A 15,083-nucleotide genomic window follows, 5' to 3' on the forward strand; every position below is an offset into this window, starting at 1 on the left:
ATTCGTGACACATCATTTTAAAAATGCGATATATACGGCACCTTCTCGAATCTAGGGACTTTAAAGAGCAGTCACGAAGTACAGTGACATAATGCACGTTTTTTCGGCACGACCCCATGGAACAGCGTGTCTCATAATCTGCTGAATAATGCTCTCATCTCCTTGTTATGCGGGTCATCTTCTCTAAACCGTATAACCAGAGCGCAGCACGGCGCTGTACGCTGCCAGTTCAGACGGGAATTAATTCCGATAAAGGCGTTTTATCCGCAGCGATCCGGCAGCGGCGGACTCCCGATTGATGCTGATGTCATCTGATATGACGTGGAAACGCCTCCTGGAAGGGAGAAATCCCACTTTCCCCACAACGAAGGAGCCCATTTATGAACAAACACCAGGGATCAGGACCGAAAGAAATTAAGTTAATTTAAACGTATTACTCCCAGATTATTTTTTTAAAAAACAACGATTTAAGAAACGTGTGCCGTGTGTTCACCATGTAAAAATAAAAACGTTTGAAACAACTTTAGTAATTTACAAAAACACAAGAGTAGATATTCACTGAAGGTATATTCTACAAATATTCACTTATTAGAGGAACGATTGTTGTTCAATAATGACCCTACACAATATTACATTTACAAAATAATTGTAATTGTACTAATACCGCAGTTGTCATTCCCATCAGCAGAATATATGCGGTTAGCCTGCCCGAAGGTCTTGGATCATCTGACGGTTTTTAAAACATGAATGACTTAAATTGTATATCAGCCAGATCAGCCCGGTGTAACTGAGGAATCCCCTCCGGAAGCGTCACGCCGTGCGTGAGCTATGCACTGCTGGTCATTCCCGCGGTTAACCGCAAAATTAACACTCTCCAAAATCATTAGTCGCTTTTCCAAAACACACTGGACGTATAAGGTATGTTACAACGCCATTGGTGATACCGTTAATTCGAACATTGGTTTTTTTTTCTTCCAAAATAGCAATACATCCTCAGTAATATTGTAAAGTTTGCATTGATGCACCAGATACAGCAGGCTTAAACTCACCTTCATCTAGTTCAAGTTTTTCCAGCATGCCTTCAGCCGAATCGGGAACCTGTAGGTAAGAGGCGGGGTACAGAGTCAGCATTCGGTCAGGAAGGCTTTGCCCCCTCGGACAGCCGGACAGGCGGACAGCCAGGCATGCGTGGGGGCGAACAGGAAGCCGGCGGACAAAGACGATGCGGATACACGCTGCTTTTGATGTCCAAGCAACAACGCCGCAAATCATTTATTCAAGGTGCATACCGTAGCCAGGACTCCAAACTCATACATTTAAAGCCAGCAAGTTCTTAAAGTGAAAGTACCGACTGATGATCCATACCTCTCATTTATACGATCAGTAGAGCAGATTGATTTTAATCCGGCGATCGCAGCTTTTGAAGGACAAATCCGGTGCAGGTAATATCCCTTCTACGACTGTTCCTTACATGCTCCAATACGCGCATATCGTACAACTTCATACGCAAAACGAAAGTGCATGGACACACAAGTACACCCCTCGTGCAATCAGAGTGGAACATTCCGTTTCCATTTTGCTGCAGTAACGGCGAGATCCCCGGGTGCTGCCATAGGACTGGAGAGGGGTGGCACTGCCCGCGCCGCACGGGAAAGCCCTTTCCTCATCTCATTATTAATACGGCTGCGGAGAAGTTCATTGCAGGAATTCCCGAGCGGGATGCGCCTTGGGCTTCCATAATTCTCGTTTATACTGGGCTTTATGTGGTCATTTAATGACTAATCAACAATATCCCTTGTTTTCGTTGTAAATACGGCGGTGAAGCCACCCTTTCCTTTCCATATAAGGAAAACCCCAGGGTTGCCTAGCAGCAACAAGCCAAGGATTTCCCGAACACTCTCGCCGCATTACATATCATTAGTGTATTAAAATGATCAGTTATTGGTTTTCGAGCATACCTCCTTGTGGCGCGTGTAGTCTATTAATTTAACACTAATTACAATGTATGTATGCAAGCTTAAAATGTGAAGTGAGCAAAGACGTGCTCTCGAATCCGTGTCTGATATAACGTAGCTTCAGTCCACTGGTGCAGGTCAATTCAACGCACAAGATTACCGTAGTGCCCTGAATTAATATTCTATCACCCAAGTCTTAATTGAAATTAATTGGCAAGACCAGCATTGAACTGTGTTATACGCAAGCGCTTTGCCCTTTTGCACAACCGGTTGGTTGATACAAAATGATAAAATGAAAAAAGTTATATGTGCATCAGATACCTGTCTCACCACAGGGGCGTCAGAAGCATTTTGAATGTGTGTGTGTGTGTGTGTGTGTGTGGGGGGGGGGGGGGGTCAAAACGAATAATTATGAAATGTGAGGACGACACGTCCCATTCAGATTTAATGGCGGCGACGCCCATGCTTAATAGCTTACTAAATCAGGACATCCTTCTGACGAGGAAAATACAGCTATAATATTACACTAAGGAAATTCAAAATAGCGTGTGTGTGTGTGTGGGGGGGGGGGGGGGTGTATTTATCCGTATTGTGATAAAACCTGTTACTTTATTGTGGCCACATTTTTGTGGGGACATTTTTCAGGTCCCAACAATATAAAAATCACACTTTTACAAAAACCTGTGAATACGGTCAAATAGCTACAACAGGCAAAAGTCTTGTATTTTGTTTGGTTACTTATGGTTGACGTTAGGGGTTGGGTGGTGGGTTAAGGTCGTCATGGTTGGGATTTGGGTAATGTCCATAGAAATGAATGGAGAGTCCCCACACCTGTGTGTGTGTGTGTGTGTGTGTGTGTGTGTGTGTGTGTCTGTATACAAATGGCATTAAATATGAAATCCCAGTCATCAGCTCCCATCCTAAAATGCCTCAGATCTGCACTGGGAGAACCCCTCCCTCCAGCATAACTCAGACATGGCATCGGCCAGTTATCTTATTTAACGCCTTCGCTGGTCCTCTGGGAGAGATTTGTCAGGATTTCCAAGATGCAATCTCCACACCACTGCGCGGCGGCCCAAGGGGACTGGCTACGCTACATCCGCGGGCAGCAGACCAGGGACTTGGTCCACCCTGGTACTCCTCAGTATTTCAAAGGGGAACCACAACAACAGTGCCTGCAGCCCGGAAGGACCATGGTGTCTCGCTTTTGCTTTAATGACCCTGAAATCAGATAAAACCTGCAATCCAACCACAAGGGGGACTCTGCAGGAGCTATGAAGTCTTTGGGTTAGCACCGGTGCACGTGGCCTCAACAGACCACAAAGCCAGCGCCGGAACAGCGGTGATACCAAGCAGAATGGCTTGTTTCGCAAAACCTGCAGAAGAAAATAAGCGATTTCCCTCGAATTTTAAAGCTGATCCTTTCCTCTGTGTGCGCTGACGGGAACCTCTTTCGCAAATGGGACACGGGAAATTCACTTCCGGCTCGCCAGTCAGACACTAATGGCAAATGGGCAGCGAAAGGGACGGCGATTCAGCGAGCAGAGGCCTAACCGAGAACCCGGGGGCATTAGAGGAGGGGACGATGGTGTCACCTCCGAGTCACATCAGAATAGGATGGCTGTGTGTATCACTGCAGGTTAATCAGCCCATTCAATTCAATTTTTCATATAACATCTTTCACAGCAGAGTCTCCCCCAGGCGCTTGAGAAGGGTGTGTGGCAAACCATTATAGGATCTTTTATTCAGAACGGTGAATGAAATGAGGATAAAGGGAAGACCGAAAGTGAGAAAGCCAGAAGACAACGCCCATGTGAGATGATACCAGCCAATGGTGTTTGTTTTCCCAAATACATGCTGGGCAAATACTTACCAGCCGGCTGGCAGAGGTACGGAGGGGCGGCTTGGTGATAGGGGGGGTGGGGGGCTGGCCAGTGTCGGGGGGTGGCGCCTGCGGCATCTCGGGTCGCTCTGCCTCCTTCTTTGCGGTTTCCAGGGGGAAGGTGGACTGTCTGATGGCTTTGGCTTGGGTTGGGGTTGTGGGGGGAGAGGTGAGGCTTGCAGCTGTAGAGGAGAGAAGCAGGCCAAGGTCACGTGACCACAGAGCATCACATGACTTGACAGGTCCCCACTCCTTTGCACCCAGAGTTTATTTGGATGGAAGATGGTGCATCTGGGTATAAACAGATAATTCCTTCAGAAAGGGTGACCCCTGAGGTGTAAACAAAGAGCACGTCGAATTAAAATCAGAAATGAAGGTGGAAAACCGGCCCCGAAGCGGAAATGACCCATATCAAACCTGCGGGGAGAAAGGATTTTATGATGTTCCGTTTTGGTCATTAACACTTGGCTTGGGGGCTCGCTATCTGCCACGGCAAATTTTTGGCTTATAGCTTAGCGAAAAGCAACAGAGCGGTCCGTATGGGCACAGGATGGTCAGAAAAGGTCACGCTGCTAAGGCAGAGTCCACCGCGGGTCAACAACAGCCTTGCAGCACTTCAGGCGACACTGAGAACTGGACATAAGGGTTGTACTGCCCAGACATATTTCAGCTGAAGCAACAGTTTCTCAAATTGCTGAACCGAACGTCACAGAGAGCGTCGCACCGAGTCCCCTCCACAGACATCCCGCTGAGGCACATCTCTGCCTCTCAGGCCCCAATATAAACCAGCTTGGTCAGACCATACCACTGCCCCCCCACTTCACAAAATTTACTGAGAGGGGATCCAAGGTGACATTTTATCAGGAGGCTCAGAATTTGCAGTCACACCCTTGGATATAATGGATGTATATGTGAAGGAAGGAGTCATTTTACTTATATATTTTTTAATACAGCTTATATAGCTTCGCACCGGTAGTTTATTCCGATCACGTAAAGATTATAATAAACATTATAATGAGAGTTCATATTCTACAAGTCCTGATATTTTGTCGTTATTGAGCCTTGGCGCTAACTTCCTTCAACCGGAACAGCCAAACAAACAAACCAACCCACCTCAAGGGATTTTCCCACACAAGGAAGAATTTTCCACTTTGCTCTTCAACACGCAGATGGAAAAACGGCATCAACCCATCAGTTTGGGGCTTCTGAGGAGACGGAACATCAGCACCGGCGACACCATCAGCTGCAGCTCAGGCGTAAGGTGGCGTATCAGCAGAAACGCACCAAAGTCTGACGGCTGATGGGGACGTTCCCTGGGCTGAGGCGAGCTTAGTCACCTGCATGGCCTGCGGGCTGTTAGCCACGCCGCTGCTTGGTCTGAGTGATGGGGAGACGGAACGGGGAGATTCACTTGGAGGGCCTGTAAGGAAAGTCCCACAGCGTCGAGAGGCCAGAGAACGGGAGTCAGCGAGTTTGGGCACTGGACAGAATAACCGGGTCATCGCTGGTTTAAGACCCGAATGGTACACTGCAGCTGTCCCCTGAGAAGCTGACCTGAACTGCCCCATTGAAATATACACCAAGGCTGGCAATAACATCAATAAAAAACCTTCATGTCCTGCAAAAAGGGTTGGATTTCCATTGGAACGTTCCCTGGTGTCACCTGGCTGATGTACTCTGCCATATCCGGGGTCCCTGTACCGACTAGCAGAACCCTGCCACCCACCGCTTTAGGTAACCGTGCACCGTTTCCATGACAATGCCTCACCCCCCCCCCGTTTCTGACCCAGTTTCAGAACCGGGTTTCTGGGGAATGGCACGGACCCGACGTCTCGACAACTCCGCGGATCACTGGAATTCCGGTCCCGCACCGCGATTGGGGATGTGCCGCACGGGTTGGGTCCCACCTCCTGTCTTCTTACGTGACCCAGAAGAGCCCAGCTGCATGTGGAGAATGACCACGTTTGCATGCTGCGTTTGACGATCCCGGGCCGGAAATATCGATCTGAATGTTTTCCCCCGAGTCCATCCGCCGCATCCGAGAATGCTCTCAGAGGCTGTTGAGTACCATAAACTGCGGTGAGAATTAATGTCTTCCTCTTTGGGGCTTGTACACGATGATGCTGCAATTTGTCATTGGTAGAGAAGGAATTTGTCTTTGACTTTCAGAACTGATCTGGAAACTAAAATACTATATATATACAGTAATAAACAAATGCACAAGAAACCCAAATGCTCCATAATAACTCCATTAAATTCATTCTACTGGATTTATGAGAATTTAATACTTACTGTGCCTTGCCACTGTGTTTTCCCTCTGGATGTTATGCATTTAAACTACTTTAGTTTCAGCCTTACGGGTTACTGTAGAGGTGTATTGCGCTTGTCGGCCAGTTAATCACTCATCGGTCGACACAGTCACCTACTTGACGGCTTGTGTTTGTGATCTCGAGGGATTTGATTGCCCGGCCTTTTTTGTTTTCCGGTTTCTGTAAACTGCAGTGGAGAGGCGAACATCCTGTCGTGATCCTCAGTCAAGATTCGTCGTGTGGTTAGTATGACTGTGCAGGCCCAGGCGATGGAGGCGCGTGCACGTGTGACTGCACGCTCACAATCTGAACGTCCGGACGGTTCGGCCAGGAGCAGCCAGCTCCTCCCGGCACACTTCTGCGTTTCTTCCAATGTACCGTAACGTGCAGATCTTGCCAGTCTTCCAACCCTGCACTGTCGCTCAGACTCCCCGGTGTGACCTGCTCTGGTGGCTGCATCGACCACGACCCACGGCGTCCCGTTGTACTGACTGGGACAACATGGCATCCCGGACTTCATTATATGCTTAAAATTACCCACCAGAATCACGTTACTCTCATTATGGTTAAGGACAGCGGTTGTACTTCTAAGACCAATCTTCTCACTCGTGGGTAAAAATATCCCTCTCTCCTTCCCCACCCCCCCAATCTCTCTTTCTCTCACTCCATCTTTCTCAGACACCAAGCCACAGCGACCCTCCCACACGGCGAACTGGCCTCACGCTGCGGACTAAGACGGCCCGGTCCTCGCGTTTAAAACGTCGACCTGGTCTATCTGTCAGCGAGGCGGCAGTGTGCGTCTGAATAGAGTCCAGGAGAAATTCAGGGCAGGACCAGGTTAGTCGGAACCCTGAAAGAACAGACTGCACACAATTTACGGTGTAGATGTCTACTCTGGAATCTTGTATAAAGAGCTGTGATCGTCCATGCAAGTTTCCAAGTATTAAATCCCCCCACACCTACCCGGGCCAGGGGGCTACACTGGAATGCAGGCCTGTCTGCATGAGTCTGGGTCAGAGCCACCAATGGGTAGATGATGCCACCTGGTAAACCAATAACCTCTTAGTCTGCTGCCGATGTCCCTCCTATATCCCATGGTGATCAACAGGAAAGCCTATAGGAAGCCAGCACTTATCTCGCACTGTTGTCTGGCTCCAGTTACACCTCTGACATTCCCTTTCCTCTGTGGCAGTTGTGAGGACCATTGTCTTGTCGGAGAGGACTCATCACGCCGAGAGATGCAGGAATCCATTCGGGGCACAGAGTGACAGGACTGGAACCTTGGGCCCCAGGTTCTAGACCACGTTCTCTCACGACGTCTCAGCACAATTCACCAGACAATGGCAGATCCTTACCGCCCACGTTCCCTCCCGAATGCTGCGTCCCACCCTGACGATATGGAGGCGCATGGAGCAGAACGGGCCAGCGCAGAGTCCGGAATCATTTAACCAGCTGCTCGTTTATTCGTTTTCAGTGGAGCAGAACCATCACGAGATGGGCGGTTGCTGCGTATCAATGTACACAAACGCAGAAGTAATTTTAATGAGAGACGAAGATAGGAAGCCATTTTGGTACGAGAATAGGTACAGAAGAATTATTTTTATTACACACACACACACACACACACACACACACACACACACACACACACACACACACACACAGATGAGAGCAAAGCTTCAGGTCTGAGCACAGGGTTGTCCATCCATCCAGCACCCCTGGAGCATTTTTCGGGGGGGGGGGGGGGGGGGTTAGGGGTTTTGAACCAGCGACCTGTCGTTCATCGACACAGAGGCCTGCTGAGTCATACGCCGCTCTTACCAAAACGATCATCAGATATGCTAATTAGGGCCTGAGCATGACTCATTTCTAAGTACATCACTACAACGTTCATGCTTCCAACGCTTACTTGGATTTTCAGCCAATCAGGGCTAGGCTTGTATCAGGGGGTTAAAGGTCACAGGGTGGGGCCCAATCCGGAGTCTCTGAAACGCCATGGCAGTCCGCCGTCGTGGCTTACAGAGGGCGCTGAACGGCTGTCAGCTTACTGCCAGGGCATCTATTTTAAACATGCATGGCTTTAGACGGGGGGCTGAACTACAGAGCCCAGAAATAACTGCATTAGATCAGCCTCCAGATGACTGATGCCCTGCTACGAGGCGGTCGATATTAATAATGGAATATCCTCTGTCTTAGGGTAAGGCTATCTGGTACTTTCCGACTCGACGGGAGAAGGGATCAAAAAGCCAAGAGCATTTCCTCCCCGAAGTCCTGTTTTACAGCATCACATGGCTTCGGCAGAGTGGCGCGGAGCCACTGATTATGTAAGGAGAGAGAGCCAGAGGAGCATGCTGGGGTTTCGCGGATGTCACCCCGTGGCACGGAGCGCCCAGGAGGGGAAAAAACACCTGAAATGCCAGCATTGGGGAAAAACTAAAACCAAATCAGGAGGGAATCAAACACCTGGAACATACGGTCTAAATGGGTTTGAAATGAGAAATAAAACAGAAAAAAAATAAAAGAAGAAGATTGCTGGAAGCTGTAGACCGAGAATGGGACATAGGGAGGTGGTTAGAGTTACCGTCCAGCCTAGCCTAGCCTAGCCTGCCCCCCCCATAGCCATACCAGCCGCACCACCCACAGACTCCTACCCTGCCCAAGCTACTGTAATAAAGCTCCCTTCGCAGGAGCCCGGGGCCCGCGTGAGGCTCTGCAATGCCTCTCTATGCCTCCGTCTTGAATACCTCATCTGCATGCTCATGCCCACACAGCCCCTCCTCTGAAGCCAGAATACCCCTGTCCAATTTGTTTATTCAAAAAAAAAAAATAAAAAAATCCAAATAAAAATACCTCAGTCACATAACCGGCCATGGGACCTCTCTCTGCGAAGGGTCACAACCGAGTTTGAATCTCTCGGAAACTCACTACAAGCACTCCCGATGACCTACAAAAAAAGGCCACTATTCTGAGGTAGCCCCTACACATCTGGCAATACGAATACATTAATTGTAATAAATAATGATTACAATAACACTGCATATAGCCCATCATTTCATTCCTGGAAGAGGCTCCAGAAAGTTCATGTGTCACTGCACTTTTAACAGACCATAATGTCAAGCAGCGGCCACAGACTCTGGGTCATGAGGCTCCGGGACAGTATCGACTGATGCATACCTATAGTAGCCACTGACGCAGAGGCGAAGTGACCCAAGGGTGGTGCTTTTTATACCACTCATTTATGCATAAGACGTGACGCAAGACAGCCAGCACAGGCACGCATTAAATTTCACCAAGGACAGGAGGAAAGTATAGCACGCGTCGCCAAGGCCGAGCCGAGAAAGGTGAGGGGCGTGGCCTCCATGGGCGTACCTGTTACTCATGCTGCGATCTATGCACGTGACTCTCCTGAGCCAAAAAGGACTCCGAGGACTCGGAGAGTGGTGGCGACTCGTATCGGCATGGCTTTCAGAAAAGGCACCCCCAACCTGCAGTGCCGCTTAAGACCAGAAGGTGGCAGTAAGGCTACAGCTAAATCTCGACTCAGGTTGCAGCAGAGCCTTTGCGAAACGCCTCCCAAGTTCCGTCTAAATGAGCGACTGCCTGCAGGTTATGAAAGCGCTACATTATGACGGCGCATTAGCAGACGACAGCGACAGTGGGGAATGGCGCCCGACCCCATCACAGTCAGGCAGGGTGCCATGCACTGTTCAACCAAAAGGGGGCCCTACCCAGGTACCTCAGACCTCGCCAGCAACCAGATATGGTCATATGTAGTAGCATGGACACATCTGGACGTGGCTGGTCTGGAAAGACCCTTGGGAAGTCGCGATTAGCTCAGTTTACAAACGGGCGAATCAGAATGAAAAGGCGGAGGCTGGCAGCGTGATACTGACAAGCGCAAATGTTTTGTAGCTGGAAGCTAACGGCTATCGCTTTCACGGCAGAGCTTTCCGGGCGCAATTCGAGCCCGGCCCGGAGATGCCGCAGTGTCGCCACTCAGCTCGCCGTTACGCGACACCTCCGCGTTGCAGCCACTTCCCGTTTCTGCGAAAAGTCACGGTGGGGGTGGGGGGCGAAACCGGGCCAACTGCATATTCGTGTGACTGACGGCGCACCGGTAACCAGACACACATCCCTTCAAGTGAAAACGCGGAGCCAAAACGCACTGGTGTGCTGCGGCACTGTGAGCGAGCTTGCTTGCGTGCGCTTCTGTAGCTGCAGGTAGGACCGGCACCGCCCCGCCCCCTCCACTGGCCATCTCAGAATGCTTCCCCAAAACGAGGACTAAGAGGATCCCAGACTTCCAGCCAGGACGCTGAAATCCCAGCCGCCCCGGGAGCCGTCCGCCCGGCGTGCAGCGGTACGCTCGCTCTGCTGGCGCTAGCGAGCGCGAGTCACGAAGCGCATGAGTCACGCTGCGGCGCACCGCCGGCAGGGGCTGAGTCACCGCGGTGCGGAGAATCTGCTGCCACGGTGACGGCCTGCGCGAGGGAGACCAGGCAGCATGGGCTCATGGGACGGACCGTACTCAGGGCGGCGGGGGATGGGGCTGGGCAGCGATGCGCGACAATCACGGGAAATCCAATGAGATGACTGATTAAAAAGCACATAAAAAAATTATCTAAAGTCAATCATATCTGCTGCATAGTACATGAGGCCCTTCTGAAATAAAACAGGAAGACAGCTGACACATAGTGAACCCATGACCTCCCTCTGGCCAGGTGATGCAGTGAGTCCATGACCTACGACCTCCCTCTGCCCAGCCGGTGCAGAGATAGCCCATGACCTTTGACCTCCCTCTGATCAAAAAAGGTAGCCAGTGAAGTGTCAGACATTCATGCGTAGAGCTGGATACGCCGTGAACCGCTGAGGACACTGCGGAGATTCTGGGACGTTCTCGCAGCGATGCAGAAATGGGGGCCCAGCTCGACCCCGCAGACACGCCTCCCAGACAGATCTCGCGATGATGCTCGATGCCCTATAGTCCCTTTAACTTGCCCTTTATGGACCGACGTCTAAAATTTCCCTGCGAAGCATCATGGGCACTGCAGCAAAAACATCTGCTGGCCACCGGCTGGAGAAACCCCCTCATTAAAAATCACAGACGTAACGACTTCCTCGTGGAATATGATTAGTCATAATGCAGCTTTAAAAAGTTAATTAGGAAGCGCTCCGAGGGATGACTTGGAAGCGGCTGTGCAGTAATACCGAGTAATGAAATACAATATGGTGTTCTGGTGCTGCTTACTGTGCGCGGTGCCAGGAACGCAACACACGGGGCTGCTGTGTGTGAAAAAGGCTGCAGACGTCACGTGACACACTGGTCACCACCCAGCAACCACCGCTAACCTACTGAGCACGTGCAGAGAGAACATCTGACGGGTGTGGGTTTAATCCAGGCCTGGGGGGTCTTCTTCGCAATGTCTGCCTTTGTTTTTTATTCATTTATCATGCAACAGCAGCTGCTGATTTTGACCACGCGGTCCTGGGAGGCCGACCGGCTCCAGGTGCCGCGGTCAAACCGAGTGCGACCCAACACGCTGACCTCCGCATCGCGGCAGCAGGCATCGGCGCTGCACAGCGCCCCGCTTGGCAGGCAGGGCTGCGCCGCAGCATCTGATAACAGCAAGGATTCAAAGTGGGGGGGGTGGGAGGCTCATAGTACCTGCCAGACAGCATCGATCGCGAGCGAACGTGGGTCCGTCCTCCACGGAAAACCGTCCATTAACATTCGAGACCAAACCAGGAAAAAGGCAGGCCGTTAAAGGCACCATATTCTCGAAATGTAATTAAAAACAACACACGACATAACCAGAATGACATCAAAAGACACCAGTCTGGCTTTCTTTGTTCTTGTTAGTTTCCTCAAGGGATCAACATAGAAAGCAATTAAACAGAATCTGAAAAGCACGATTACAACATCAGGCGAAATGGGCAAACATAAAAAAAAAAAAATGATATAATAATAAAGTACAATCTCCTGTTCCTGTGGCCTCGGCTGAGTGAAACCGAACCCGTTTCAGAAGAAAATAAGTCTCTGGTTTGTCTGGATCTCCTGGGCTGGGACTGAAGTCCATTTCGGCCAAGGGAACAGACGCAATCATACCTACATTTTCATTTCAGGAAAAAAAGAAAGAATACGCCTGGCGATTTCTGCGTTGCATAATTTTCACGGAGAACAATTTGCTTTGTACAGACTTTGAGGAGTCAGAATAAACCCACATTATAAAAATCGCTCTAACATCCTCCTTTCAGTTTCAGGGACAAAAAAAAACAGGAAGCTGACATTCGCTTTGTGGTTGGTGACTTTGTAAAAAACAGCTTCCACATAACATGGAGGCAAAACACCATGGTCGCAAAATGAAATCTGTATTTACTATTTAATCTCGGATCCCCCATCAATACCGTAAATCACGCTGAACATAAAGCTCTCAGATTCTGCCATGTGCACAGATATGTCACCTGAGCTTTTGATTTCTGGACTGTTGCCACCACTCTCTGAGTCCCCGGAGTCCTTTTCAGCTCAGGAGAGTCACCTACATAAGTCACAGCGTGAGTGACAGGTACGCCCATGCAGGCCACGCCCCTTACCTTTCTTCGCTCGGGAGAAGAGCTTGATGCTGACGGGTGAGGGGGAAGGGGAGGGGGAGGAGCTGGAGGCATCCCTGGAGGCAGTTCGGAAGATTCCACTGAAGCTGAAACGGCGGGGGGACTTGGGCGGTGACTCCTGGTACGGGGGTGAGGTCGGGAACAGCGTCCTGGGGGAGTCCGGGCTGCCTATACACCCAGCTGGAGCAGTCAATGGGCTGGAGAGCTGGGGGCTCAGGGGCCCTCTTAGGAACCCGGTTTTGGTGGGAGTGGCCGAGTGACAGCTCCCCTCCGCCTACGAAAAGATGGAAGAGTCCATGTGAGCTCACAGCCAAGTACAGGACACTCAAGTACCCGCAGAAGATCTGATTGAGCTCCAGACTGAAAAACACCAACACAGTATGAGGGAAGGAAGGGGGGGGGAGTTACCACATTATAGAATGTCCTAGATCAATGTCTTAGGTGTATTCTATATCTTTGTTGTTTTCTTGCACTGTTGTTTTTACACGAGCGATTTGGATGAAATCCCCTCTGCAAAAATCGCACAGGGTAAAGCAACGGGTAGGGTTTGACTTGTTACACAGTTACAGGCTACAGGATACTAGCGACATCATGGTTAAAAACCTGTTTGACCCACTCTCTGCTTGACATTATTATTCCAAATGTGTTCATTATAATTACCAGGGGAAAAAAAAAACAATTGCAAGAGGTCATGGATCTTGTCCGCCCAGCATTCAGCTAGCACACATATTTACCTCCACCCTGAAATCGCTGTCGTCTTTATTTAGGTCAGCATTTTTGGAAAGAAAAAAAAACTTTTCAGCCATACCAGAAAAAGTTTCCACAATCTGGTCACGAAGTCTGAGGGACTCGTGTGTGTGTGTGTGTGTGTGTGTGTGTGTGTGTGTGTGAGTGAACGCAAACTTTTTAAAAACCAAGTACCGCACAGCCTTCAGAAAACGGGGAGCCGGTCTCACTCGTGCCGAACCTCCGAGTGTCTGAATGCGGATCGCCGAGTAGCAGCTCGAGCTGATGGCTACCGCAGATACTGACTTTGTGAGTCGGCATGACAAGCATACTTCGGGAGACAACAAACATGTTATCTGAAAAGGCACGAGGGCGTGAAGGATGTACGGGGCGGCCATTCGTCTGCAAGTTCTTGGTGAAATATTTCAGGCATGCACGCCGGGATTAACCTTGAGGCCGCCAAGGTAGCACACGACAGATGGAAGGAGATGAAGAGCATTCGAAGCCCAGGCAAACAAGCAGGGTTATAGCTTCTGTGCCTAGGCTGAAGGATGCGAGTGCAACAGAATCTACCACAGACCTTTGCACTGGATGGAGAAACGGCTGAAGTTATGTACCACGGTGCCAGACGTCACAAGCACCCAGAAAATTCCAGGCCCTGTACCCAGGTGCAGCTGCCACAAGTGAGGATGGCAGCACCGGCTAATGTGACTGACACTTAAGAGATAGTTCTCAGGAAAATAATGACTCTGCGGTTGTTATTATTATTATTATTCTATCCATCCATCCCTAACAGCTTATCCGGGTTAGGGTCACGGGCGGGGCGGCTGCCTGGGATCAACTCTAGGCCAGGATAAGCGGCTAGACGATGAATGGATTATTAAGTGCTGACAAGCCGACTTTGAATCCTGGTTACCAAGAAGATGGTATTCCCCAGAGCGCCATCTACCTAGGTTTTTAGGAACAGCGGTAAGTTGCTACTTTTGTGAGATTCCCATAAAAAGACCTTCAAGCAAGTTCTAGACCAGGGGTCTCCAACTCCGGTCCTGGTTTTCTGTCCCACTTGGCTACTGATGAGCCACACCTGTTCCTGGTATTTACCTGAGAGCAGGTGTGGCTCATTAGAAGCCGGGTAGGACAGAAAACCTACTGGACGGTAGCTCTCCGGGATCGGAGTTGGAGACCCCTGTTCTAGACTAGATGCAATCTACGCCTGTACCGCGCTCTGGTTTAAACTCTGGGGGCCGTGCATCTCAATCACTACACAACTCTGCATATCACCAGAATGTAGATATTAATTGCAGAACGAGAGTTTTTGTCAAACACTAGTATGAAAAAAAACTGTAATAACTCCCAAAACAAAATGGATACCAGTCTGGTTTAAACAACGATCTTTTTGACTCTACTTTGCTCGATATTTTATTATGCTAACAAGACCACTGTCCTGTTGCCTAATTAACTACCTGGTATCAATTTGTCCAGCTACTTGCACACCAGTAGGAATACGGAAGAAAAATAAGAACAAAAACATAAACAGCATATAGCCGCAGACGCCGATTAACAGGGTCCAAGCAGAGCAGCCCGAACCACCATAAACCCAAC

The 15,083-nt window shown here is 49.7% G+C and overlaps 1 protein-coding gene across 3 annotated transcripts in view; it reads right to left on the minus strand.

Annotated features, from left to right (window-relative positions):
* The window catches only part of LOC125739780 (5'-AMP-activated protein kinase subunit gamma-1-like), a 33,430-nt gene that overhangs the window by 9,061 nt on the left and 9,286 nt on the right, over nt 1-15,083 (minus strand). For all 3 annotated transcript variants that reach the window (XR_007397312.1, XM_049010233.1, XM_049010234.1), the window contains exons 2-4: nt 12,738-13,029; nt 3,829-4,019; nt 1,050-1,098 (exon numbers count right to left, since the gene is read on the minus strand). Coding sequence is in view for 2 of the 3 variants with exons in the window: in XM_049010233.1 (XP_048866190.1) it covers nt 1,050-1,098; nt 3,829-4,019; nt 12,738-13,029 (532 nt within the window). In the remaining variant the exon portion in view is untranslated. The remainder of the gene's footprint in view (nt 1-1,049; nt 1,099-3,828; nt 4,020-12,737; nt 13,030-15,083) is intronic.

Source organism: Brienomyrus brachyistius, chromosome 4 (genome assembly GCF_023856365.1).
Source record: "Brienomyrus brachyistius isolate T26 chromosome 4, BBRACH_0.4, whole genome shotgun sequence".
Classification (NCBI taxonomy): Eukaryota; Metazoa; Chordata; class Actinopteri; order Osteoglossiformes; family Mormyridae; genus Brienomyrus; species Brienomyrus brachyistius.